The sequence below is a fragment of the Xenopus laevis genome, chromosome 3L (assembly GCF_017654675.1).
Source record: "Xenopus laevis strain J_2021 chromosome 3L, Xenopus_laevis_v10.1, whole genome shotgun sequence".
Taxonomy (NCBI): Eukaryota; Metazoa; Chordata; class Amphibia; order Anura; family Pipidae; genus Xenopus; species Xenopus laevis.
This window is the reverse complement of record NC_054375.1, coordinates 154,779,059-154,804,553: the sequence shown is the minus strand read 5'-3', so window position 1 is coordinate 154,804,553 and position 25,495 is coordinate 154,779,059. Positions and strand designations below refer to the sequence as shown.

Below are 25,495 nucleotides of genomic sequence, written 5' to 3'. Positions count from 1 at the left end.
CTTCTTCACTATCATCTTCTTCACCAGATTCTTGTTCTTCATCAGCACTTTCTGTAGATGTAGTAGGAAAACATTCCCCAGCCTTTTTAACTTCAGGACGTGTACGCATTCTCTTTATAAGGTCGTTATACTAAAATTAAAGTGAAAAAAGCAATTATTAATTGTGAAAGATAGTGTTCCATAAACCTAAGAAATAAGCAACAGGATAACAACAAAATATGTATTTTACAGTAATTAGCTATACATGGGCATACAGGTGTTAGTGAGGTATGCAAACAGGGCCTGCACAAGGTATTCTGGACAGTTGCACCTGTTCCAGCACCAATCATAATGCCCCCTTTGGTACCTGTTCTAGCTCCAATCATAATGCCCCCTTTGGTACCGGTTCCAGCTCCAATCATAATGCCCCCTTTGTATCTGTTCCAGCACCAATTATACTGCCCCTGCCCCTTCATAATGTTACCCATAATCTGTACCCATGCCTGTGACAGTAAAAAAAACCCCATCATATCTCCCGTAAACATATATTGAACTGCTAGCTATCATAGCACTCCCGAAATGATGTTTCTGTCTCATGTTCAAACCAGAGCATGGTTGCTAGGGTAATATAGACCATTGCAACCGACCTACCTAAATGAAAAACCGAGTAATAGAAAATACCTGTTCTGCATCTGATGTAGATGTAGTAGTAGGCACTTGAGAATCGTCATCACCTGACATTTTTTATTCTGTAAATAAATGTATTATTTGTGAATAAATTAAATTAATTTCATTACTGCAAATTAATTATAGAACATATTATATATAATAAATAGATTTTTAAATTAATTATTAATTAATATAATTTATACGAATAATTTAAAATGAGTAATATAGTATTAATTAAGTATTGACTGTATTCACTGTCATTAATTATTTCATTGAATAATTAATAATTTTTAAAAATAATCAATTAATTTATTGAATGTATCTTTGATTAATTAATTCTATTAAAATTATTTGCAATTAATTGAGCCAGCTATTCATTTTTAAAATATTTTGTAATATAATAAAATGTACTTGTCAATTGCTTATTAATAATGCTATAGCTCCCTATAATATATTTGTGAAATAAATGGCCAAAAGCACACACATTTACTTAGATATCCTTGCAATCAGTCTAAAGCACTTCAATTAACTACTATAGACTTGATCTAAAGCATGCTTATTAACTTGCATTAAAATCGGATACAATTGGAATTCTTTTATACAAAGTTTTTAAGCACCTGCACCTTTATTTGCGTTCGTGCTTGCTGTTCAAATTCGTGCGCTGTTGCTCAAAAGGAAGTCTGGTGCGTACGTGATGCGCATAATGGATTTGGCGCAGGCGCATTAGAACAACTGGTGCCATCTTGATTAAAGAAAATGACGGCGCTGAATATGATTTGCTTCACTTTCAAACAACGATGCGGAAAAGGTGAACGGAATGTATTTGGCACAAAAAAACTTAGCGATCAGGTACATATTAGGGTGGACTTTAGAATTATTGGGATACAAAAAAATACTTTCCTTGTCCTGTAACCCTCGAAATTTAGAAATTTCAGGAAAATCACTGCAGAAAATGAATAATTGGTACTGAATTAAACCTAGAAATGTCAGGAAGATCACTACAGGAAAAGGATAATGAGCATTGCATTAACCCTACAAATTTCAGGAAATGGATAGTGAGCATTGCATTAACCCTTGAAATTTAGAAATTTCAGGAAAATCACTGCAGAAAATGGATAATTGATACTGCATGAACCCTAGAAATGTCAAGAAGATCACTGCAGAAAATGGATAATGAGCATTGCATTAACCCTACAAATTTCAGGAAAATCACTGCAGAAATTGGATAATGGGTACTGCATTAACCCTAGATATATTAGTAAGATCAATGCAAAATATAGGTATTGAGCATTAGCTTCTGAAAGACCACTGTATATAACGCCATAAATGTTGTTCTGTTAAGTAGATTATTTATAATAGCAATAATTCCCATTTAAATGTTTTAAGTAACATTAAAGCACTTTTCTCAAGAATTCTCAGTAGCAGATCTCATTATTGCATTACACTGCAGAATGCCAATTTTATTTGTTATTACATTTATTATTCAGAATTATTCAGCATTGTGTATCTGTTGGCTGAGATGGGGATTTGCACTAACATAATGAATGCTATAGGGGCTTTTGTGGGTAGCACTTGTGCCTTGCAATACGTGGGATCTGAGTTCAATCCCAGCCAGGACACTATCTGCAAGCAGTATGTTTCTGCTCCCTATGTCTCTGGGGTCTCATCTGGGTACCAGATTTTGAATACATGCACACATACAGGCAGGTTCATTGGTTCTAAGTAAATTGACCAGAGTGTGTGTGAATGTGAAATGGATATTAGTTTGTAAGATCCACTGCAGCAATTAATGATGTATTATCACTGTAAAGTGCTGCAAAAATGTAATAAACGCCAGGAAATAAATTCTTACATCTGACAATGTAGCTCAGGGGGTTTACTAGTGAAGTTAAGGTCATAATAGATTCTTTCCAAATGGACCATAAATGTCCCTCCTATAATAATATCTCCTGGGTGACTCAGATAGACAGTAATGTTCTCTCTGGGTAGGCTGCAACCAAGGTTCCAGGATGAGTAGGCACCAACTAGTATAGTTACTGTACATAAAATCCACCCGGTAGAGAAGAGAGTGCAACTCATTCTCCTTGGAGTTGTCTGTCTTTTACAGAAAACCATTTCATAAATAGAACAGATTTGTCAGTATTGTAATGATGCACAGTCCTTTCTCCATCACACATGGCTCTCAAAGCTCGTATTATATACAATGTGGATTGGGAGGCCCAGGGGAACAAATTAATAAAGTCTGCTTTAAACTGCTCAGGGAAGGCGAAGTAAAGATAGTTATCCATCATTCAGTGTCACTCACTCTTTCAGTCCCAAAGAGAACTTTGATATGTCAACAAGTTTCCCAGAGGAAAGGGATGCAAAGGGGCAAATAAGGCAAACAACTGAATTAAACCTATATTATACACAAGACAGGAGTACGAGGGCACAGTAAAAGTAAGAGACACTAGACAGGAGTATCAGTGGACATGAAAAGCAAGAGAACCCTGGACTTAATGTGATCCAGATGTGCAAGTGCATAGACCTTAAGGGGAGCAAATATGCCTGTAGCACTGGTGCAATATTTTAACTGAAACAGTATAGGTCCCTATACATATTTCAATCCACAGGTAGAGATGAACAAATATACTACAAAAGTTGCCCTGCAATTTCTAAACTGTTTAGATGTTGGTAACCCATATTTAGTGCTAATCTTTTTGGCTGTAACAAGCTTACAGGTCCGGCCCTTACTAGCATGAAATTTTTAGGGTTCATTAATTTTTGTCTTCTAAAAATATTAGAGGGAGCCAACATATTTTTGTATCGTCTTTGCACTTTTGCAGACATTAGGTTTATCAATGGGGCCAATACATCATTTGACTATATCACAAAATCCTCATTGTGAGCATAGTTATGTTTAGCTTGTACAAATCTACATAGGGAATATACGATTAATACAAAGACTAGTATGCCCACTTTAGGGCATGTAGGAGGCCATTCCGATTGGTTGGTTTTCTAAAGAGTTTTGTACAGATACTTTACCCTCAATGAACAGTGTAAGATCCAAGTATTTAATGGATACTGGATAAACTCATGAGTAAAACTTGAACTCAAAGATTTCAAGAATTCAAATTCATAAAAGAGACAAACTCTTGTCATAAATGTATACAATAGCTACAGTATACATCATAATAATAAATAAATAATCTTTAAAATGGTTACATACAGATGCAGCCACTTTGGTTTGTCTGTTTGACACAGAATAACTAAACACAGATATCCCATTTATCTCATTTAACACAGAAAACTGTGACACAACATCCCATCTAATTAAAGCATTCACCATTGTGAACAATGGTGCTTTGGTATGCTAATGAAAAGGTTAAATGCATTAAATGAGTTAAGATAACTTTAGATAACACAGTTTCTTCAATTAACTCTGAGTCATGACGCATTTAACTCACAAATCCAAGTGGCTTCATCTGTATATACAAACATGCATCTCAATATACCGCAGTTATACCTTTATGAGCCCAAAACAAGGTATAAGCTAGATAGGAGGAAGAGTATGGTTACACTATGACTCACGGTTGGGCCCTTTCAATGTTGTGTGGAGGAAGGTAGATGTGTTATAGAGCAGCACCTTTCACTGTCTATTTAACAGTACTCATGAGTACTAAAAGTACTCATGCAGTAGAGTGTTCATTTACAGAGCAGAAATACACTGGTTCTATCTATGAAAACAGAGTTAGCAGACTTCAACTGTTGTAATACAAGCTAGTGGTTCACATCTCCTCCAGCAGACACCTAAGGGAGTAGGGAGCAGATCTATCTTAAGTTCCTGTGGTCCTTTCACTTCATTGGGAGCAGGATAAAAGCAGGTATTTTAAACTATTTATTTTAATTTTGTTTTAAGTGACTGACAAACCAATTATTAAAGGCTCCAATTTGATTGAAAGTTGCCATTTTTAATAAGCATATTTCTTGATTGTATCATATGTGACTTGACTCAGTAGGTAAAGACCTGATAAAGTTTACTTACAACTATAGATCTCAGATTGTGGACTCACCCCAGAGTAATCAATGAGCTGAGATCTCACCCCAGAGTAATCAATGAGCTGAGATCTATAGATCCAAGAGAACTTAATCTTCCATGATCAACTTAGTCTATTCTAAAACATTTGCTACAGTACCAAACAAAAGTTAGTGAGTAAACTGAGGAATATTGGCTTGGAACACAATATCTGTACTTGGGTAAAGAACTGGCTGAAGGATAGATTCAACAAAGTGGAAGTGTATGGAACATTTTCTGATTTGACCATCGTTGTTAGAGATGTACCACAGGGCTGTGTCCTTGGTCTCTGTGCTTGTCGTTGATACGTAACTTGGCAGGACTTTAGCTCCAATACACTTACATTATTGAAGTAATCTGTTGAGGTAACGAAAATGGCCGATCCATAGTCTCCAAGTGAATGGGGTATGTCATGTAACTCTTAATAAACAAGTAATAAACACAAGTACAAAACAGACACCATTGCACTTATGTTGAACAAAAACAGTCCATATTGGTGTGTATCTCTGAGTCCCAACCGAAACCTTTTCTCTATTGGCTAGTTAGTTTGTTGTCTCTGTCTCTGCATGCAGCAATGCAGTCTAGGACAAAGTGCTCTCAATGGCAAAATCACTGGCAGAAAAGTAATTGATACTTTTTAGCTGGTTAATTTTAAGTGCTCCTCTCTCTTCCAGCAATCCTAGAGCAGCTTGTAGACTGTACTTAAAGCAATTTTATTTTTCAACTTAACTTACTACAATGTTATGAAGATTTTATTCACCAATTGAAGTTATATTTTAAAACTGCTTTTTTACCAACCAGATGAAAGCTATAGGACAATAAAACCTGACAGTCATGTATTTTAATTGAACATACATTACAAATCATATTAATAGGTTCATAATTAGTTTAAACTCTATACAGTAAAGGCGTTTATTCAAGGCATTTTCACCATTTTTATTTTTGACCTTTTCCTTTCCCCATTAGATTTTCTCTGGAGTTCATATTGGGCCTGAACAATACAATGTAGCATTTTGGCACAAAGATACAGCCCACCACAGCCCAACTGGAAGATAAAATGGCAAAGACCTCCATTGCCACTGTATACATGCCCTGTGCACTGAGATAGGCTGGGATAAAGGACACCCAGACACTGAGGAAAGCCAACATACTGAATGTGATAAATTTGGCTTCATTGAAACTGTCAGGGAGACGTCTGGCCAAGAAGGCAACAATGAAACTGATGAAGGCCAAGAGGCCAAGATATCCCAGCATGCACCAAAAAGCAGAGGGTGGCCTTTCATTGCAATTAACTATGATGACTCCTGGTTTGGTGTCAGCATCAAGTTCTGGGAAGGGAGCAGATAAGCTCAACCACAATACACACACAACTAACTGGAGAAAGGTGCAAAACCCAATCGCACAATATGATGTCTTTACCCCAGTCCATTTTCTCAGTCTGCTGCCTGGTTTGGTTGCATTAAAGGCAATGACAACAGTGATTGTTTTGGCTAAAACACAGGAGATACAGAGAGCAAAAACCATGCCAAATGCCACTTGGCGCAGAAGACACTGTGTAGGTTGTGGGTAACCAATGAACCCTAAAGAGCAAAGGAAACAGAGGGACAGGGAGAGCAGGAGAAGGCAACTAAGGGAATAGTTGTTGGCTCGAACAATTGGTGTTTGTTTATAATGAATAAAAACTCCCAAAATATTAAGTGGGATCAGAGAAGATAAAATACCAATGGCTGCTAAGCTGTAACCCAATGGTTCTTCATATGACAGAAATTCTGTAGTTCTCAGTAGGCACCTATCCTGTTGTTGATTAGGCCACATATTCCAGGAACATGATTGACATTCCACAGCATCTAAAAAAATAACAGGCAATCATATTATTTCTAAAATTGCCAATTATTATTGCAAAGCATAGCATAAATAATTATAGTACCTGTTTGGTTTGAAATATAGCCCTGGGGACAATGGGCACAATTATAGCAACAGAGGGGCCTTCCTGGTATTATCACTTTTCTGAATCCTAAGGGACAACGTGGGCTGCAGGTGGAAAGAGGAACCTATAGAAATCATGAGAAATAGTATCCGAACTCAACATATTACAAAAAAGCAATTCTCATCAGTTAGTAATAATATTGTGAACTATGATTCAGTAGTAAGTACGTGCTGGTATCATGTGGTAAGAGAAATAGGGACTGAAAGGACGTGGATGTGATTAAACGATCATATGACTGAAGATAATCTGTTGATTTAACTATAATTCTATGATCAATGCTTTAGAAGATTAACTTTTTTACTTTCTTCCCCCACTCAAGATAGCAGGGACTTCTGAAATGTTTATCAGGAACAAGGAATAGTGATTTTCTTTGCCAGGCATAGATTTGAAAAACTGCAGCGTAAATTCCTAGTGGAAAAATTTGCCTCAACAAAAAAGTCACAGAGACAAGAAAAGTCCACAAGACAAAATAAGTCGCCGCAAGGAAAAATGACAATTGACGTGAAAGCATTTGGACAAAAAGTCATCAAGACAAAAAAGTCACCTAAACAAAAAAAAATGCCCATTGACTTTAAAGGAGAAGGAAAGTCTATTTGCACTTGGGGTGCCAAATGTTAGGCACCCCTAACTGATTGTTTTGACTTACCTGAAACCCCAGGCCAGTGCTCCTATCAGCAGAAAACTGCACCGGCCTTGGGTTATACCAGTGAGCACCGCAGAGAGATCTTCTTCCTGCTTCCTCTTTCTTTGCGCATGCACAGTAGAACGAAATGCCGAACTTTAACTAAAAATTCAACTATCTCGTTCTACTGCTCATGCATTTGCTCGGAGAAATTTGAAGAAAGAAGAAGACGGAAGAAGATCTCTCTGTGGTGCTGGCTATAAAAACCCTGGACCGGTGCAGTTTTCTGCCGATAGGAGCACTGGCCCGGGGTTTCAGGTAAGTCAATACAATCACTTTGGGGTGCCTAACATTTGGCACTCCCAAGTGCAAACTGATTTTCCTTCTCCTTTAATGCATTTAGAGTGAGGGAAAAAAGTAATGTGCATAAAAATATTTGTGTTACACAAATTATTCACAGTTGCATGAATTTCTCCTTAGTTTTGCAAATTTTTCAGAGTAAAAGGTATTGTAGTAAAAAGTAAATAATAAAAAGAAGCAGGAAGGGATGGGACCCTTAATATCAGAGGGGGATCCGTTGGTTGATGAGAACAGAGAAATAGAAGAGATTCTGAATTGATATTTTTCATCTATCACACTAAATGGTAGAGTTCAGGTTGTTAATTGACTCACAGCATCTCAAAAAAGTCATGTTTTGGATGTAATTTATTCATGTTTTGTCTTGGCCCTGTACAGCTCACAGCAGATTCCATGACAAATTAATAAATTCATTGAGAAGCAATCACCACAAAATGTCACCTTTAATAGCTCTCAGACTAGGACCCTATGCACTAGTACTAGAATGGAATTCCCATTTAACATCTCCCAGAGCTAAATCATTGCCGTTTTATCTGTCAACTTATGAATATGAAATTATGAAATAATGAAAAATATCTCCCACCCCATTACCTGGGTCTCATTGTTGGTCCATATAATTCCAGCACTGTCTATACTTAAGGTTCTTCCATTAGGAGCACTTAAGTCATAACTACCAATGGTAACCGGCTCCAGGGCACCTTTAACATTTACTTGCCAATTCACAATGTCATAGATGGCTGGAGGGTTGCCCTTTGCATCAAAAAAAATTTGTCTCCCATCTTTTGTCTTAAAGTTGACATTTTTAATATAGTGGAGAAGCTGGAAAATAATAACGTATATGTTGAATATAAAATTTAGTAATAGTAGTGAAAAAAATATATAATATAATAAGATTAGCTCCTTACATGCCAAGGATGAAAAGAAGAGATGTTAGCGCAATCTCCATAAGGAAATGGCCCTGCTCCGGATGTACAGTTAAGCAGATTTTGTATGGCCCATGCCATTGCATAGACTGCATTGTACACATTTAGAGATAATCTATGATATTCTTCAGTAAGCAGGCTTTCCAGCTTTTCAGTTCCTGTACACACTCTCATTGAGGCATTGTCAGATGAGACAATTTTATTCTCCTGACCGGGCCACTTGCAAGAAAAGGCTTGCTCCCAATATTCCTTTATGAATGGGTCATAATGATCATTTGCTGGTTGGAAACTTCTCAGGTACTTACTGAATGTTGGCATCTTCCCACGGTGGATGGCAAAACCGATGGTGCCCAATAACATTTCTTGATATCGTTCCTTAAAGAGCAAATCAGAGGTTGCCCAAGCTTCACTAGCAATCCAGATATTTCCAGTCACATTCTGCCTTAGCAACTCTTCGGCCACAATTACAAAGTGAGAATCGGAGGATATCACCATGACAACCTTAGCAGTTGACTCTTTAATGACTTGAACAATATGAGGAGCATTTCTGTTGGGTTGGCCTGTCAAGATATTCTCAGTAAAGGCAACGCAAGCTCCTCCCTTTATTATTTCTTGCTTTGCTATCTGAAGACCAAATTGACCGTAGTCATTATCATTCGCCAGGAGACCAACCCAAGACCAACCAAAATAGAAGACCAGCTCAGCCAGACCTTTCATTTGAAATTGGTCACTAGGTATAGTACGGAAGAAGGAAGGAAACAGGTAACGATTGCTGAGAATAGGGCTGGAAGCAAAATAACTAATCTGGGAACAAAAGGAATAAATAGTGACGGAAACATTTAAGATAATAAATATTCCAAGCATATAGCCGAATAAATGGAATTGCTCACCAGGAATAACATTAGGGGGCTGATTTACTAAAACTTGAATTTATCTTTTTTTTTCTGAAAACAAAGTCAGCATAACTCTCTTTTAGGAACTGAACTGATTTATCAATTATTTGTCTTTAAAAAATTGTATCGACAAAACATCACAACAAAATCGAGCATCAATTCATATCATATGACTGACCCTCTGAAAACTCTAATTTTTTGTAAGATTAGCTGAAAACCCTGAATTTTTCTGATTATACAGTGCAGATACCTGTGTCAAGAAACAACTTCAGGGAGATCTTTCAATGACTTCTATATGAACTCGTCATGAGATGGTGTATTTTCGGAATTGGATTTTTAGCAGCTTTGGGATATACTAAATCTCTAAAAATCAAGTTTTTTTGCACTAAAATGTTGAGTTTTCCCAATAAAAATCTTGACCAGGAAAAAACTGAGGTTTAATAAATGGGCCCCTAGGTTTAGGGGGACGTGTCCCATACTATCATTTACTGAAGATAATAGGCAGGATCCAACTGAGTGAGAAAAATTATTTCATGGTTTATCACGTGAAAAGTTATGGATGAGATTGAATTTGCAGAAAAAAAAACACTTTTCTCCAAATTCAGTTCCAGTTTTATCCCTTAAACTTTAATCGTTTTTATAAAAAATGAGATAAGTTTTTCTGAATTGAATTGCATCCCAAATTGGATCTCATCTATGACTTTTCATGTATGTGAAAAACTGATTTCAATCAGGCCCAATATATTATAAAATTGAAAGGTTGAAATATGGGGGATGATGCTTTCTACATGTACCAGATAATTGCTTACAATGTGAATCTGCCTGTACTATGCCTTTAAGCTAATTAACTGAGAAACTATATTATCATGATTTCCATTCTTCAAATGTAGATAAGGGGTTGAATGTTGTTGTGGAGTCTGAAGCTCCATTTCATGAGGATAGGGGAAGCAAAATCCAGGGCTTTGGGGGGCCAAGGGTGAGTAGATAGTCCAGTGGAACTCATCTCTGACTTATGAGCAGTTAAATACATGTTTGCAAGGGTATCTTACAAAAGACCCAAAATAGGTTTTCTGTGGAGGCCGGAAAGACCCTACTTCTATAAGGGGATGAGTTAGGATCATAAAAAAGACGCTCTGCTTTTATCATTTGGATTGCCTATAGCTGAGGAGTCTACAGTGGCACCTGCAGTGAGCACTATCTTTCATCAGTTTGAATGTTTATTGCCTACCACTGACCTAATCCTAGTGGTGGTTGTATTGGTAGGTGGGGTTGAATTGAATTTTTTATTGTAATCATTTTTCCCTTACCTGTGGGTACCAGTACAGTCCCAAAATTTGAGCCATAAGAATGGAACGTGTCGAGCCAGATTCCCCAATGATCCCAGCAAGACGTGTCCCTTTGTCACAGTGATAATTAGGCGTGATTCCCTTTCCTCCGGATAGCATGAAAAGAGTCCCTTGTGCTGCTCGCCGTAAAGTGTTACATGCATCGTAAACCTGGAAGCCCAACGTGACGTTGGGAAGGAGCTCCGGATCTGCATTAATCTCCTGCACAGCAAATATAAGGGCATGCATGCTCTGGTAATACTCACTTGCAAATCTAGTTTGAACAGACAGGAAAAAAGTGTGTTTCTGACTGTCTGTTAAGTTTATTGTACTTGAGTAAATAGATCATTATAAGGGAGAAATACTGAGATGTACTGTATATAGTAGATGGCCTTAGAAAAGTGTTGCATTTCTTTTTAGCAAATTATAGCTACTCATATTAAAGAGGACCTAAACCCCAATAGAAGTTGAATTCAAACATAAACTTACTAAGAAAGGTCAGCATATTTAAAATTTAATTTTCTGCTTTTATGGTGTCTAAGAGAATAGATTTCCAATATTAGACTTTCGACTCAGCTGCTCTTTTCCAGAGCTCCTATGTCATTGAAAAAGGAGGAAACGGCTGGCTTTAATATATGACTACTTAATAATTATCGAAAAGCACCAAACTATAGTTGTGCATACAGTGACAAAAACAACTACTGGGTAATGGCTCACCAAGTAGGAAGATTGACCTGGGTGTACAAACCCCAGGTCTGACACTTGAATAAATAACCAATTAGACTTTTTAAATTTTTGAAAGTCAGCAGAGCTTGCACTCACCAAATTGGCCGGGTGGCCCAGGTGCCGTGCCCCGAACCCGTATCTTTTATATATTAAAATTTGACTATTCATCACCTTAAACCTGCTGGATTGGTGTTTTAGCCTATGGGGATGTCCTTTGATCAATTTGGAGTTGTTTGGTGACTTCGTGACATTTAAATTATTTTCGGAGAAAAAACTCAAATCAAATTTGATTCTAATTTAATTCGAGTTTGCGGGTCAGTCCCATTCACCCGAGTTTGAAAAATTAGATTTTTTTTTGAATTTCGAGTTCACTGGAATTTTTCAAACTCCCAGAACTCGAAATTCGACCCTTGATAAATTAACCTCTATACCGTATGTATCACAAACAATGAAGACAACAATGCCTGATTTTGGATTACCAAACTGTGGAATAAACCGCGTGCGATTTAATAGCAAATTATCTTTGAGCTTTGAATTATGGGATGGTCATTTCCCATAGACTCCATTTTAATCAAATATTTCAAATATTTTAAAAATGATTCTTAAGTCCCATCTGAGATATAGTTAATCCTTATTGGAGGCAAAAAGTCCTATTGGGTTTAATACATGTTAAAATGCTTTTTTGGTATACATAAGGTAAGGAGATCCAAATTATGGAAAGAGGAAAACTCCAGGTCCAGAACATTCTGGATAACAGGCTCCACACATGTTATATGGGAAGGGTTATTTACTAAAATCCAAATTTATCTAATTTTTTAAAAAAAAACACAACCAAATTCCAATACCTGATTTTACCTTATTTATTATTAAAAAAGATTGATTTAATGGGTTTGGGTAAAAACTCGGTTTTTTCTCTGAATCACTAAATTTTTTCGGGCTTTTTACCAAATGCCCAAAATAGTCAGATTTTCTAGCTAATTCCAGCACAGACCACAGAAATGTCAAAATAGGATAGGGATCTCTGACATTGACTTATACACAACCTCAGTAGGTCTGAGATGGCAAATTTTCGGATTCTGGCTTTTTGCTGAACCGGGCTTTAATAAATCAATTAATAAACAATTGAGTTAAAAAAAACACAAAAAATATGAGTTTTGTCCCAAAAAGCCAGACTGGAGTTTAGTAAATCACCCCCTAAATGTCCAGATTGAAGATGTTTTATGACCTCTCTGCAAATAAAGAACATGCCCCAATACATTATATCATAGCACCATTGTATCACAAGAATGACATATATAAGTTTTTGTGAACCGAGTAGTACTGATGGGCGAATTTATTCGCCAGGCAAGAAATTGGCTGCGAATTCCCGCGATTCGCTGCAGGCTAATAAATTCGTAAAAATTCACCAACGAAAGTTCGCTGGTATCAAAAAAAAATGGACACCGGTGTCAAAAATGGACGCCGGCATCAAAAGCGAGACGATGGAGCCGTTTCATGAATTTTTCGCAGTTTCGAGAATTTCGCTGGAAATTCACAAATTTTTCGGCTAAGCAAAACGCCCCAAATTTGCCCATCACTACAGAGTAGGGTTTAAACCATTAAAACATTACTTACACCCGACACAGTTGGTCTGGAGGTTTGCTAGTGAACTGGAGATAATTGTAGACTGTGTCCAGATGTACCATAAATGTTCCTCCGATAACAATGTCTCCTGGGCGGCTCAGAAAACCACTGATACTCTCACTATGTAGGCTGCAGTCATTTAGTGGGTCCGAACAAGTACACACTTCTATAAGTAATGTTGAGAAAACCCACACTATAGAGAAGAAGAAGCACCTGATTCTCCAGAACATCTCCTTTCCACATAAAATCTTCTGTAAAATCGTAGCTATCAGTTGTGTCAACATGTTTTTCAGCAGAGATTGATGCCGTTCAATTCAATGTTACATTATGGGGCTGAGCTTTCTGGCTTTATACATTTTCTAGAAGGCTTAGGGGACTACATTAATTGAATTTTCTTAATTGTGCCAATTGCTTGAGAAAGATGTAATTGTTGCTAAATATCCTTCTCTCCATGTGACAAACATAGTAATTCCCAAAAGATAGATTTCCAGAATGTCACAGAGTTTCCCCAAGGAAGTGGGATGCAGAGGTGGGATATAAAAATATACATTTAGTATTCAGAGTTATTGCAATTGCAATTTTTATTTTCTAGCAATTCTTTTTCCAAAACTGCCACAACATCATCATAGTTAGAAGAAAAACTAGGGGGGGGGGGGGGGTCATATCAATCCAACTCGCAGTGTATAAGTAAAGAGTCAAAAGATAAATATAGGGACTGCACACTCAAAATTTAAAAGGGCAGGTGCCTTTTTATCCTTTTTGTAGTAACTTGGATTTTTCCCCTGATGAAGACCACTCTTGTGGTCGAAACACGTAGGGCCAATACTGGGCCGTAGCTGAATATGTGAGTGTAATTTTGTAAATGTAATAAAATTTGGCCTTTTTAAATTTTGAGTGTGCAGTCCCTATATTTATCTTTTTTTGGAGACTCTACTTGGGCGGTCTTCATGGGACAAGCACCTCACTATTAAATTGAAATTGGGTGTGCGCCTTCTAAAAATCTAATTTTTTATAAGTAACGAGTGACTGAAGTTTATGGGAACACAAGTCACATGGTTGAGGGCACCTGGGAAATGGACATCATGTCTAGCCCCATGTCAAATTTCAAAATGAAATAAAAAAAAAAAATATGTTTGCTCTTTAAAAAATTGTTTTCAGTGCAGAATTCTGCTGGAGCAGCACTATTAACTGATGTGTTTTGAAAAAAAAAGTTTGCCCACAACAGTATCCTTTTAATGATTATACACTGGGAAAAGCATGGCTTCAAAAAGGACACACCTGGTCAAACAAAAGTACTTACTTGTCACAATGCAGTATAGTAAGTAGGAAATTGGACAGCTGGGTGCTCTAATGGGATATTGCTAAAGTAGAGAAAGAATAAGCTCATAACAGCTATGGAATTTCACAGCATCAGAAAGGATGAAGATGGTGGATTTTCTAGCTTACCCTGGATGTTCTAGAAGTTAATCAGGTCTCACATAGACAAAAGGGACTTCTCTACTTCCAACTTGTACTTTGTGCATGTACTATGTATGTTACTGTGAATTCATTATTTCCTTTAATATAAAGTTTAGAATTATAATGTATAGTAAGTCTGTATCAGTATTTTATAGCCTGGTATTACTTCTCAAGGTAAGGTAAGGTCAAAACTTTGTGTAATTATGCACCACTTTTTCCCTTGGGTTGCTGGTTTTGCCTGACTATGAGCAGCTAACAATGTAATAGAAAGTGATTTCACTTTAGAAGATGGTGACAAAAAGGGTTACATCTTTGCTGTGTGACGTAAAACACCTGATGGCCCCCTCTCAATAAAGCTCTAAAAATATTTTTCTTCCTACATCATCTGTCACTGGTTGCCTGGTATAGCACTTGACATGGTGTCTTTCAAAAACATGCCACTTGATCTGCAGTCCATACTTCTACTGCTACAACACCTGCAATACTTGCTGAAATTCACCTGTTCATAGGCTCCCCAAATCTTTAGTGTAGATAACCTACCCATTCTTCTCCCGATGGCCTCTTTTAGAAAGATTTCACAGGAAAGGCAAGCACTTCCCCACTTCTTGCTGTGCAAATAATCCTTTATTTTAGCCAGTTTTACCACTCCAAGTACAGAACAACGTTTTCGGGGGGTTTGCACCTCCCTTCGTCAGGTTGAATGTAGCCGTACGTCTAAGGAATAGCACCCCTGTATGCAACAACACCTGAAGAGTGTAAGTAGTACTCCCCATATCTCTTATTTCTCTTTTAGAAAGAGCACTTTGGCTTGTTCTTCCTTTTTTGGTAGTCTACACATCTTCCTATCCACCCACCACTTTGCGTATTTATCTAGAAACTGTATATGATTTGCCATCATAGTTCTGCACTGGAAGAACAGTCTTTGTGAAGAGGCTTTTCCTTGTATGACAAAGTTCCTCTGCATCAATAGGTGCAGTTGTGCACAATTTGCAAGAGGAGCCCCTAGTGTTGGACACAACTACGGGATTGTACATTGAGCATCTTCGGACACAAGTATTCAATGGAGAGCTGAGAACTACCCTAGACATGAGCCCTCTGGTGTTTGTATAAAAAATATGGTCTTGCATCTGTTTTATTGGTTAGGTTGGTTAAGTAATTAAAGTATAAAACATGTTGGGGTACAGTATATGTACTGCATATGTTTTTCATTGTACTGGTTTGAGCTGACCAGTCTTGTTCAAGGCTACATGCCAGCTTTTCCTTTCTGTTGTTGATGCTCCAAAACATCTGCAATCTTTCTCACTGGAAAAAATCAACTCTAAAAATGTAATTAGCAACATGAGCTTTTAGGCTTAAGTAACCCTAACAGATCCAAAACTCCAGAAGATAAATCTCTGAGTTGTTTGAAGCCTCTTCACGTGCAACATCTGTTCTGTCAGAATGACGACAATAAGGTGAGAGATGCTTATCCAGCCCCTGCTCCTTCATTTGTTGAATGCCCAATTGCTGTTATTAAACATACTGTAAGTTCAGACAAACATTGAAACATGATACACATGTATTAATCAGTTCTAGGAATCAGGATTTTATTTTGGTGCTTTATTGGTCTGTAACACTCACATAAAGATTTTGGCTAGGAAATAAAAAACATTTCAAAGTTCATAAAAATATAATCTTTTATAGTTTTTTGTATTTTGGTACTTATAAGAACATTTTATTTCTGATTTCTGCCTTTGCCCATGAGATGTTCTCTTGAGTTCATGTTGGGCTTAAACAATATAATATAACATTTTGGCACAAAGATACAGCCTACCACAGCCCAACTGGAAGATAAAATGGCAAAGATCTCCATTGCCACAGTATACATGCCCTGTGCACTGAGATAGGCTGGGATAAAGGACACCCAGACACTGAGGAAAGCCAACATACTGAATGTGATAAATTTGGCTTCATTAAAGCTGTCAGGGAGTCTTCTGGCCAAGAAGGCAACAATGAAACTAGTGGTGGCTAATAGGCCAAGATATCCCAGCATGCACCAGAAAGCTGTGGAGGATCCTTCATTGCAATTGACTATGATGACTCCAGGTTTGGTGTCAATATTAAGTTCATGGAATGGAGGTGAGAAGATCAGCCATATCACACACACAAGTAACTGAAAACATACACAGAATAAAACTAGACAGTAGGACACTTTCACCCCTGTCCACTTTCTTAACCTGCTGCCTGGTTTGGTTGCTTTAAAGGCAATGACAACAGTAATGGTTTTGGCCAGAACACATGATATACAAAGAGAAAAGACTATTCCAAATGCCACCTGGCGCAGAAGACACTTTTCCTGTTGTGGGTAACCAATGAACCCTAAAGAGCAAAGGAAACAGAGGAAGAGGGAAAGTAGTAGAAGACAACTAAGGGAATAATTGTTGGCTCTGACTATTGGTGTTTTCTTATAAAGGACAAAAACTCCCAAAATAATAAGAGGCATCAGAGAGGAAAGGATAGCAATGATCGCCAAGCTGTAACCCAGAGGTTCTTCAAAGGATAGGAACTCTGTAGTTCTTGGTAAGCATCTGGTATGTTGTAGATTTGGCCAAGTGTCCCAGGAACATGGCTGACATTCGACGGCATCTGGAGAACAACATTTAATAAACTAAGATCACAATGCTATGTGTTTAAACAGTATGTAGTAGGAAGAAGGTTTTGTACTAGTATAGAAAACAATTTGAGTGATAGATGGAATGTTGGAATGTCAAGTCAAGGGTATAACTCCAAAAGTCCCACTACATTGTGATTGATTTCATCCTACTATATAACCAAGTTACAAGAGGACAACCAGTGTGAAGGGTGCAAGTGCAGTTTCATCATCAACATAGGGAAGGTGTCTATTAGGGCAGTCAAATTTTATTATTCATTTCTAAAATTGTTTGTTATAAAAGCTTCAGTGATTGCTTTCTGACTTTTTTCAGCCCCACTTGCACTATTTGAAATAATTTCTACTGACAGTTATTCTGCAAACATATTTTCATTACCTGCTTGGTTTGAAATCTGACCCTGGGGACACCGGGCACACTCATAGCAGCAATGGGGTTTTCCTGGTACAATCACCTTCCTAAATCCTGAGGAACAGCTTGGGCTGCACTTGGAAAGAGGAACCTATAAAAATAATAAATATTAGAAAAACATGTTTCTTACTATAATACTGTATTATAATTATCATCATCATATATGTGTAGTATTTTATACTACTATCCAGTTGTCAATGGAAGGATGAATGGAGATTCGATCTCAATCCCCATTCCATTCAGTGACTTCAAAAGAATCATCCTACAACCCTTCCAACCTTTTTTTGTAGCTGCTTTCTTTTAAGAGGAATAAAAGAGAAGATTGGTTATTTATAATTGAGACCATGAAGAAGAGAAGACAACTCAGTAGTTGGGCCTAATCCATGGAACCAGCATCTGACTTGGGGGAAGCTGCTGCCCAGGGGACCGCACCCCCCCCCCCTGGAGCCCCATTCCAGCTGCAAAGCCCCCTACGACCCTCTGCCTGAGATGCAACCCCCCTCCTAAGGACTGCCCGTTCTTACCCATTTCTTCTCACAGTCACGATAGGGCCAAGTAGGGATGTCGGGGCATTGGCAATTGGCAATGGCTTCATGCATGGAGTGGGTCTGGGCCGGCAGGGCCAATGAGGGCCTGGTTCCCCCTGATATTGATGCTGAGAGTGAAGGGCCCTGGAAGATTGTTCTGCCTGACATGTCTGATGATGCAGAGTTAACAACCCAGGGTGATGCCCTTACTTCCCAGAATGCAGTGCAGGCACAGGAGAGTGTGCTGCTGAACAAGACATTGTTTGATTCGCCAGCTGAAAAGAGTCAAATAAAGAGATGTCCATCCTGTGAGAGGGGGGTCTCCAAGGGGAGTTGGCATAGCTCTGGTGGCCGGCTGGATACCTCAGAGATTGTGAGCGGGCAGGGACAACTGACTGACCAACTGACACAGTTGGCCTGGAATGGTAATTTTAAGAGACTTAAAGTGTTTTCTGGCACAGATCCTGAACCCACAGGTGGAGAGTCCTTTGAGAGTTGGAGAGACTCCACTGTTGTGTCCGTGAGAGATTGGACTAGCCCGAGGCAACTATGAGAAGGAAGATCCTTTAGAGTCTCCACAGTCCTGCCGTGGATGTTGTTAAATCTTATATGGTTGGTCACCCTGATTCTACTTCAGGTGATCTGATTGAAGTCCTGGAGGTGACGTTTGGCCCTGTAGAGAGTGCTACAGAGATGCTCTATCGCTTCCACTCTACCTTCCAGAAAGAGAAGGAAGATTTGTCTGTTTATCTTGTGCGGCCAGAACAAGGCCTGAGACTGCTAGTGATCCGTGGTGCCGTTACAGATGATGAAATGGATTCTCTGAGAATTCACCAACCGAAAAGAGGGACCCTGCATAATGACCCTGTTGCTGTGACAATTAGCGCACACTACCAGGATAAGCTACCCCCTGGGTATGTTGCTCTGATGGAGAGAGTTTGGCAAGAGGAGACAGACGCCTATGTGAGGGTCAAACGAAGTTCCACTTCAGGGCATACAGAGAAATCCCTTGCTGATGCTAAACTGTTGGAAGAAAACAATAAAGAGCTGGAGGATTTGAAAGCTCAACTGTCTGAGAGAGCCAAACCACCACCTGAGGCTAAGAAAGTTCCTAAGTGTTACCGGTGTGGCAATCTGCACTGTGTAAAGTACGCCGCAGGTGTGGAAGATTCTATGGAAGATGTTACAAGTGCCAAGTGATGGGTCATCAGGCCCGGAGTTGTAAGACAAAAATTTTACAGTACAGAAGTCTGTGAGAGTGACTCCATCTGTGAGAGTGACTCCCCTGAAGAGGATAAGGTGTTGAGTCGAGACAAGACTACTGTGGAGAACCTTGTTGGCATGAAGGTGGTCCCTAAAACCTCTGGGTCTGGGTAAGCGCAGGTCTTCAGGTAGGGCAAATGTTAGGGTCTCAGGTAACAGTAGTGATACCAACATTATTGACTGTTTTACTGTTCAGGCATGCCAGGGCATACGGCAAGCGAGGACGTTGCCAGTTTGTCCAAGGGAAGAATGTAGGGGACATGAGGAATCCTTCCCCAGTTTGTCTGCCTGTGACATCATCCAGCCCAGTTGCATGCTGGATAGTGATCCGATTGGCTGGGAACTCTAGTGCATCCTTGGAAGAACGAGTGTGCCTGACTTTGGAGCCAAATGCACGGGGTCTCCCAGAGAGAGAGCAGAGAGAGCCAGTGTGAGTAGCTGTAAGACTGTAAGGTACAGAGAAGAATCTGGGGAGATTGAGCCCAGCCTGTCCCCTGCCAAGCGCCTAGAAACTCAGAAAGAGAAAGGTGCCACTAGTGAGATTGATTCTGCTGCAGAGCTGTGTGTGATGTCCAGTGTGAATTCCTCTGAGAGCACCCTGGTGAGTGAGCCACCCAAGGGACGATCTTGGCACGCATGCAAGTGTGGGGCCCCACAGTGAAGATAGATCTTAACCATTTACCTGCTACGAGGGAGCTGCTGCCAACTTCAAAAGAGAGAGGTACTTTTGGGGCATAAGGTAGCGCTACCTAGGGAATAAGAACTCTGGGGAAGGGACAATTATTTGAACTGTGTGGTTATTAACCCCTTCCGGAGGATTGGGACTGTGATATTTACCAAGGACTGTGTAAAAGCAACAGTTTAGCACCTAATAGTGGTTTAGGTAGTGCCCCACGTGTCCCCAGTGTAGGAGTGAAGCGTGTATTAGTTGCCCCAGTGTTAAACTGTTTATATAAACTTTATATTTGTTCAATTGCAAACTGTGTGTTTTATTATTCCTAGTGGAACCCCCCTGAGGTGTGTTCCTCAGTGTTCACTAGGTGGAGGCACTGCGCTGTAATTCCCAGTTCCCAGTACTTTTCATACACAAAAGGGACTCAGGGCCCCTGGATTGCCAAGGGTAAGTTGCTATTTAAAGAGACAGTAACCAAATTAGTGTTATATCAATAAAGCATTGAAAAGGATGTTCCAAGTCCTAAATGTTATTAGGAAGGTCTCTTTTGTGTCATTTAGAGTAGTAAAGACAAGACACCCTCATTATAATAACGTATGAAATTATTTTTATAGTGTGGTTATATAAACATTGAAATCTAGGCCCCAAAGGAGAAAATCTATATAGACAAGTAAGGAATCACTTAGTGACGGCGGGTTAAAGTGCAAAAAATAGACAAACAGATGGAAGACCCATGTTTTTCATAGTTTTTACTGGCATGATCACCTTTGTATTTCGCAGTGCTGTATTAATGAAGGACAGGTAGACATGTAAGCTTGGTGTTTCTTAGTAACAGCTTGCACCTCTTAATTATATTGCATTATTTTGTGTGTTTTTTTCTATAGAATGAAATTAATGAATGTTTTATTACCCTGGGAAATTCAATAACTCCACTTAATTCACATATTCAACAACTAATAGTAATTTCTGGTTAATGTGATGTTGGTAGAGCAAAAGTTCTGTACTTGCCAAGACTTTATAGAACCTTCCCTTATTGACAGGCATGGGTTTCATGTGTCCTAGTTAAACCAGCAATTTCTAATTGCTTCTCCTCTGAACCATCTCCTCCTCCAGTCATTGTTGATGGTCAAAAGGAACAGAAGTCGAAAAAATTCTAGACTCAATTGTCCATGGGCACCCTACAGTTTTTCATTCAATGGAGGGGTTTTGGTCCAGAGGAATGTTCCTGGGTGAAGTACGCCAATGTCCATGCTCCACGGTTGGTACAGGAGTTCTACACACAATTCCTTCAGAAGCCTGGTCATGGTGGTCTGGTGCCCCCCCCTGGGGAAGGGGTAGTCAGAAGCACTCCATTTCAGCAAGATGGCAGTGCCCATGACATCATCATGCCTCACCATGAGACACCAGAGACCCGGGGTTGATGCCCAAATATAGATCCTACTCTTAAGTGTTCCTGGGTGCACCATAATAATTATGTTGACTGATTCTCTGGATTTTGACCTCTTGCTTTGCTCCTGACTATGTTGAACACTGCATACCCTTAATTCTTGCCTAGATTTTGATCATGAACATGTTTAACCCCTTCTGTACCTCAAACTGGACTTTTTATAAGCTAACCAGCATAGCAGCTACCTCCATGGTCCCGACTCCAACCTATTTGGCCTTGACACACTTTACTGTATATCAAATTACCCATATGCATTTCCGTTTTTGTTCAATAACCCTTGTAGGATATAGTATAATTATTCTGTTATTTCTCTCAATATATCTGTTATGTGTTTACTTTTCATCCATACCTGTGTGTTGCTGTTGATCCAAATAACTTCAGCATTTTCAATAGTCAGGATCTTTCCACTTGGGGCATTCAAGTCATATCTACCAATGGTGACCGGCTCTAATGTCCCCCTTATACTCTGGTGCCAGTTCACAATGTCATAAACAGGCGGAGGGTTCCCTTTGGCGTCGAAAAATATGTGTCTCCCATCTTGAGTCTTAAAGTTCACATTTTTAATATATTGGAGAAGCTGTTATAAAGTTAGAAGTAAAAACACAGACAATAAATGAAATGTCCAGCATAATGTGGCTATTGAATAATTTAAATTGGTAAAGGAAAAGTCCCTTACGTGCCAAGGTCGAAATGAAGAGATATTGGCACAATCCCCACCATGGAATGGCCCATATCCAGCAATACAATTGAGGAGACTTTGAAGGGCCCATGCAATGGCATATGTGGCAGTGTATACATTGAGGGACACTCTATAATCCTCTTCAGTTAATATACTCTCCAACTTCTCATTTTCTATACATGTTTTCATTGTGACATTGTCTATAGTTACATTTTCATGACTGGGCCACTTACATGAGAAGACAAGCTCCCAAAGTTCTCTCATAAACCCATCATATAGATGATCAGATGGCTGCAGGTCACTGAGATACTTAGTGAACTTCTGCATCTGCCCTCGATAGATGGCAAAACCAATGGTACCCAACAATATTGGTTGAAATCGTTCACTAGAGAGTAAATCAGTAGTTGACCAAGCTTCACTGGCCACCCAGATATTTCCAGTCACATTCTGTCGCAATAGCTCTTCTGCCACAATCAAAAAGTCAGAATCTGTGGTGATTACAACCACAACTTTTGCCGTTGACTCTTTAATGACTTGGACAAGATGAGGAGCATTCCTATTGGATCGAGCAGTCAGAATATTCTCAGAAAAGGCCACACAGGCATCCCCATTTATTATCTCTTGCTTGACCATCTGAAGTCCATACTGACCATAGTCATTATCATTGGCTAGGAGACCAACCCAAGTCCAACCAAAATATCTTATCAGTTCGGCCAAACCCCTCATTTGAAACACGTCACTAGGTATGGTTCGGAAAAAAGAAGGAAATAGGTTCCGATCACTAAGTTTAGGGTTGGTCGCAAAATAACTGATCTGTAATAAATCAATCAAATAAAGAACATAAACTCTTTATTATGCAAAGACATTAGAGACAATAGAGTTCTACATCATTGACTAGATTTCTCAGTCTGGATCGGATTTCATGAGACTCTGACAGCTGTAGTGGTGTTTTTTTTTATTTCAGTATAATACACTTACTTGTGGGTAATGATAAAGTCCTAATATGTGGGCCATGAGAATGGATCGTGTGGATCCGGTGTCACCAATAATACCAGCAAGAGTTGCCTCTTTTTGACAGTTGAAATTTGGAATGATTTCCTTTCCTCCTGAGAGCATTGAGAGAGTCCCTTGTGCTGTTGGCCGTAAATTATTACATGAATCAATAACCTGGAAGCCCAGGGTAACGTTGGGAAGGAGTTCAGGATTTGCATTAATCTCCTCCACGGCAAATATTAGGGCCCGCATATTCTGGTAATACTGTAGGGCGAACCTATCATGGAAACACAGAAGGACATTTTTAAGGGTAGTCACCAGTTTTCAGGTGAAAATCATTTGATGTTAGTAGGACCTCTTTCCCCCCAAACTGTATGTCTATACCATGACCATTCCCCATTTCTTTATGAAAACAACAAGAAGTAATGGAATTAAAGATCATAAAGTAAGTAGAAGGGATTTAGAGAATAAAGAAAGTGACTAAAGAGAGAAAGAAAAATAGTTTGGACAGTGGACTTGTTGTCTTAGGTTTTCTGGTCGGCCCCTGATATCCCAGTACAACTTGTTATTTGCCCCCTCCCACATTAACTGCATTACATTCAGCCCTGCTTAATGTTGAGAGTTGCAACATAAACCCAAATACATTAAGAACAGGTGCAACAATATTTCTTCCTTTACCATGCACATGCCCCCCCATTGGGTACACTATCCAGCAACATTAGAAAACAGTGCACCTTTTATTAGAATCCAACATTTTTTTAAGATGCTGTACTGTGTTAGCCATTGAAAAAATGCAGGAAATGTAAAGTTTGGTGATACTTTTTGTTGGCAAACTGAATAAGTAACAATTGCAAGCTTTCAGAGCACACAGGCCCCTTCGTCAGGCTTATTTATTTTGTGCATAGAATCCAACAGTAAGTGGCCATGCATCATTGCTGGTTAATGATAGAAGTGCTACACCCCATATAGTCCCCCACCCACCGCCTGTTATTGTACTTACATAAGCACTTGCTAAAAATGTACATAAATCATAAGCAACATGTGCATGTGCAATCTCAGCTGCCATAAAGCAGGACAGGATTGCTGTTTACAATGGGGATCTGATAGGATCTGTGCAGCCACTGGGACAGAATGTTCTGTTATACAGATAGCTAGAATCTCAGCTGCCATAAAGCAGGACAGGACTGCTGCTTACAATGGGGATCAGATAGGATCTGTGCAGCCACTGGGACAGAATGTTCTGTTATACAGATAGCTAGAATCTCAGCTGCCATAAAGCAGGACAGGACTGCTGCTTACAATGGGGATCAGATAGGATCTGTGCAGCCACTGGGACAGAATGTTCTGTTATACAGATAGCTAGAATCTCAGCTGCCATAAAGCAGGGCAGGACTGCTGCTTACAATGGGGATTTGATAGGATCTGTGCAGCCACTGGGACAGAATGCTCTGTTATACAGATAGCTAGAATCTCAGCTGCCATAAAGCAGGACAGGACTGCTGCTTACAATGGGGATCAGATAGGATCTGTGCAGCCACTGGGACAGTAAAATAACATGTAAAATATATTCATCCCCACAAAGAGACAAACACCCTGTGTTACTTACATCTGACACTGCAGCTCAGGGGGTTTCTGTGTGTAACTGAGGTCACTGTAGATTTGATCTAAATGAACCATGAATGTTCCCCCTATAATAATATCTCCGGGTCGGCTCAGACAGCCGGTAAAGTGCTCGCTGGGCAAGTTGCATCTGATCTTTGATTCCAGACTGGAGAAGGTTCCTACAGCTGCTGTGTACAAAAGCCATGCTATCCAGAGGAGAAACCAAGGCATTCTGTGGCCAATGTCCTTTCTTTGCACAATCATCTCTTAGAAAATGGCACTGTCAGTATTGAGTGGGCACATACAGGCACTCTGAGCTGGTTTTATACATTGTGTAGAAGAGGGAGGCCTAAGGGAACACATCTCTTCATTCTGCCTAATTGCTTTAATTGCTCAGGGAGAGCAAAGCAATGCTAAACATCTTCTCAGTTTAGTCAGGCCCAAAACAAGCCATGAACACAATGAGGGACATTTGTAAACCCAGGGGCACACGTACAAGGGATTTAGTGGATGAGAAAACATTCCGCAAGTGGAAGTTAAAATCAAAAAAACACTTTATTTGTTTGATCACCTGACGCATTTCATGCCTCTCTCTGGCACTTCATCGGGTGATCAAACATGTCATAGAGTAGGAAA

General features: G+C 39.2%; 2 protein-coding genes across 2 annotated transcripts; both read right to left on the bottom strand.

The window, feature by feature from the left end:
- Window positions 1-5,638: 5,638 nt before the first annotated feature.
- LOC108710428 (extracellular calcium-sensing receptor) lies at window positions 5,639-11,077 on the bottom strand. The gene is made up of 5 exons (XM_018251567.2): window positions 10,792-11,077; window positions 8,574-9,395; window positions 8,260-8,487; window positions 6,630-6,753; window positions 5,639-6,549 (listed from the first exon to the last, which is right to left on the bottom strand). Exons 1-5 carry the CDS (start codon window positions 11,056-11,058, stop codon window positions 5,639-5,641), a joined length of 2,352 nt encoding a protein of 783 aa, XP_018107056.2. The 5' UTR covers window positions 11,059-11,077.
- Window positions 11,078-16,330: 5,253 nt separating this feature from the next.
- On the bottom strand, window positions 16,331-23,581 carry LOC108710427 (extracellular calcium-sensing receptor). Its single transcript, XM_041585669.1, has 5 exons — window positions 23,243-23,581; window positions 22,262-23,077; window positions 21,935-22,162; window positions 17,643-17,766; window positions 16,331-17,241 (listed from the first exon to the last, which is right to left on the bottom strand). The coding sequence occupies exons 1-5, from the start codon at window positions 23,507-23,509 to the stop codon at window positions 16,331-16,333; spliced, it is 2,346 nt and encodes a 781-aa protein (XP_041441603.1). The 5' UTR covers window positions 23,510-23,581.
- Window positions 23,582-25,495: the final 1,914 nt, after the last annotated feature.